The following is a 2,394-nucleotide window of genomic DNA, read 5'->3' as shown; positions in this document are numbered from 1 at the left end:
CGTTACCGTAGGAAACGTAACCTAGTTTCGTTTAACTTGTAAGGAAACGGAAACGAATAAAATAATTTACCTACTAGGTTTATTTAGTACTTAACTGTTACCTGCAAGTAACATTGTTCAATTGAGGAACGAAAATAAATATTTCCATGGTTTATTTAGACTGTTACCTGCAAGTAACATTGTTCAATTGAGGAACAAACATAAATATTTCCATAGTTTATTTAGACTGTTACCTGGAAGTAAGAGCATTTGACTATAAAAGTGAAGCATTTGCATGTGTATTAAGCAACAGAAATAGAGTTGTTACCTGTACATTACAATGTACATTATAGGCTTAAGGTGATCAATGATAATCCGTTATTTAACACTATGATAGGCCTTAAAACAGTAAATATAATCAAGTCTAATGAGCTTATTCTTTTCGTACTTGATACAATCCAAGCTTAACCTATTTTTACGATATAATTTGGCTATAAAAATTTATTTTTACTTTAATCAAAACTTACTGTACAATAATATACTTTATTCATTCTTCTTTACATTATATAAGATTGAGAACTCTACTCACTGTCCAGGTGACTTTCAAAGACTGTGACCCCGTGGCCTCGACACAGACATTTAATGGTGGACCACCTGGCACTAAAGAGTGATGACTCAATCGTGATAGATATTTTTTTAACTTTCTATAATCTTCAAACACCAATAAATCATGCTTTTAATAAAAATATTAATAATCTAATGATACTTATGGAAATTATCTCAAATACGAAAAGGGCATTAAAACTAATAAAAAAAGCTATGAAAATTGACGAAGCCAATTTAACCATACACTTTAAAACATAATTGTAGATGATGTTTAGATAATATCAACTTTCTAAATTACAGTTAAGAAAGAACAAAAACGTATTCAAAATACAGCAACTTGCAAAGTTTAAACAATATCATTACTCAAGAAAAATTATTCACGGTAAAATCATCTGTAGGTTTTTAAGCAATATTATATTCAAGAACGAACAAGAAAAGTATTCAAGATACAGTCTCTGTAGGTTTTCAAACAATATTATGTTCAAGAAAGAACAAGAAAAAGTATTCAAGGAACAGTAGTCTATAGGTTTATTAAACTATATGATATTCAAGAAAGAATAAGAGAAAGTATTAAAGATACAGCCATCTCTGGGTTTTTATACAATATTATATTCAAGAAAGAACAAGAGAAAGTATTCAAGGTACAGTCGTCTGTAGGTTTTTAAAAAATATTATGTTGAAGAAAGAACAAGAAAAAGTATTAAAAGTACAGTCTTCTATATGTTTTTTAAACAATGTTATATTCAAGAAAGAACAAGAAAAAGCATTAAAGGTACAGTCTTCTATAGGTTTTAAATAATATTATATTCAAGAAAGAACAAGGAAAAAGTATTCAAGGTACAGTCGTCTGTAGGTTTTTAAACAATATTATGTTCAAGAAAGAACAAGAAAAAGTATTAAAGGTACGGTCTTCTAAAGGTTTTTAAAGAATGTTATATTCAAGAAAAACAAGAGAAAGTATTATAAGAACCGTCCACTGTAGATTATTAAACAATGTTATATCAAGAAAAAACAAGAGAAAGTATTAAAGGTACAGTCGTCTCTAGGTTTTTAAACAATGTTATATTCAAGAAAGAACAAGAAAAAGTATTAAAGATACAGTTTTCTATAAGTTTTTAAACAATAAGATGTTCAAGAAAGAACAAGAAAAATTATTCAAGGTACAGTCGTCTACAGGTTTTTAAACAATATTATGTTCAAGAAAGAACAAGAGAAAGTATTAAAGATACAGCCATCTGTATGTTTTTGAACAATATTATATTCAAGAAAGAACAAGAGAAAGTATGCAAGGTACAGTAGTCTATAAGTTTTAAACAATGTTATGTTCAAGAAAGAACAAGAGAAAGTATGCAAGGTACAGTAGTCTATAAGTTTTAAACAATGTTATGTTCAAGAAACAACAAGAGAAAGTATTAAAGGTACAGTCGTCTGTAGGTTTTTAAAAAAAATATGTTGACGAAAGAACAAGAAAAAGAATTAAAAGTACAGTCTTCTATATGTTTTTAAACAATGTTATATTCAGGAAAGAACAAGATAACAAATTCAAGGTACAGTCGTCTGTAGGTTTTTATTAAACTATATGATATTTAAGAAAGAATAAGACAAAGTATTAAAGATACAGCCATCGGTAGGTTTTTAAACAATATTATATTCAAGAAGAACAAGAGAAAGTATTCAAGGTACAGTCTTTTAAAGGTTTTTAATGAATGTCATATTCAAGAAAGAACAAGAGAAAGCATTAAAGGTACAGTCGTCTGTAGGTTTTTATTAAACTATATGATATTTAAGAAAGAATAAGACAAAGTATTA

General features: G+C 27.7%; 1 protein-coding gene across 1 annotated transcript in view; it reads right to left on the bottom strand.

Annotated features, from left to right (window-relative positions):
• LOC106464297 (Down syndrome cell adhesion molecule-like protein Dscam2) overlaps positions 1-2,394 on the bottom strand; it is a 98,783-nt gene that overhangs the window by 20,394 nt on the left and 75,995 nt on the right. The window contains exon 16 of the mRNA XM_022391995.1: positions 569-639. Coding sequence (XP_022247703.1) covers positions 569-639 — 71 coding nt within the window. The remainder of the gene's footprint in view (positions 1-568; positions 640-2,394) is intronic.

The sequence above is a fragment of the Limulus polyphemus genome, unplaced genomic scaffold (genome assembly GCF_000517525.1).
Source record: "Limulus polyphemus unplaced genomic scaffold, Limulus_polyphemus-2.1.2 Scaffold1614, whole genome shotgun sequence".
Lineage (NCBI taxonomy): Eukaryota > Metazoa > Arthropoda > Merostomata > Xiphosura > Limulidae > Limulus > Limulus polyphemus.
The sequence above is the reverse complement of the archived record's forward strand: the minus strand, read 5'-3'. Positions and strand labels throughout refer to the sequence as shown.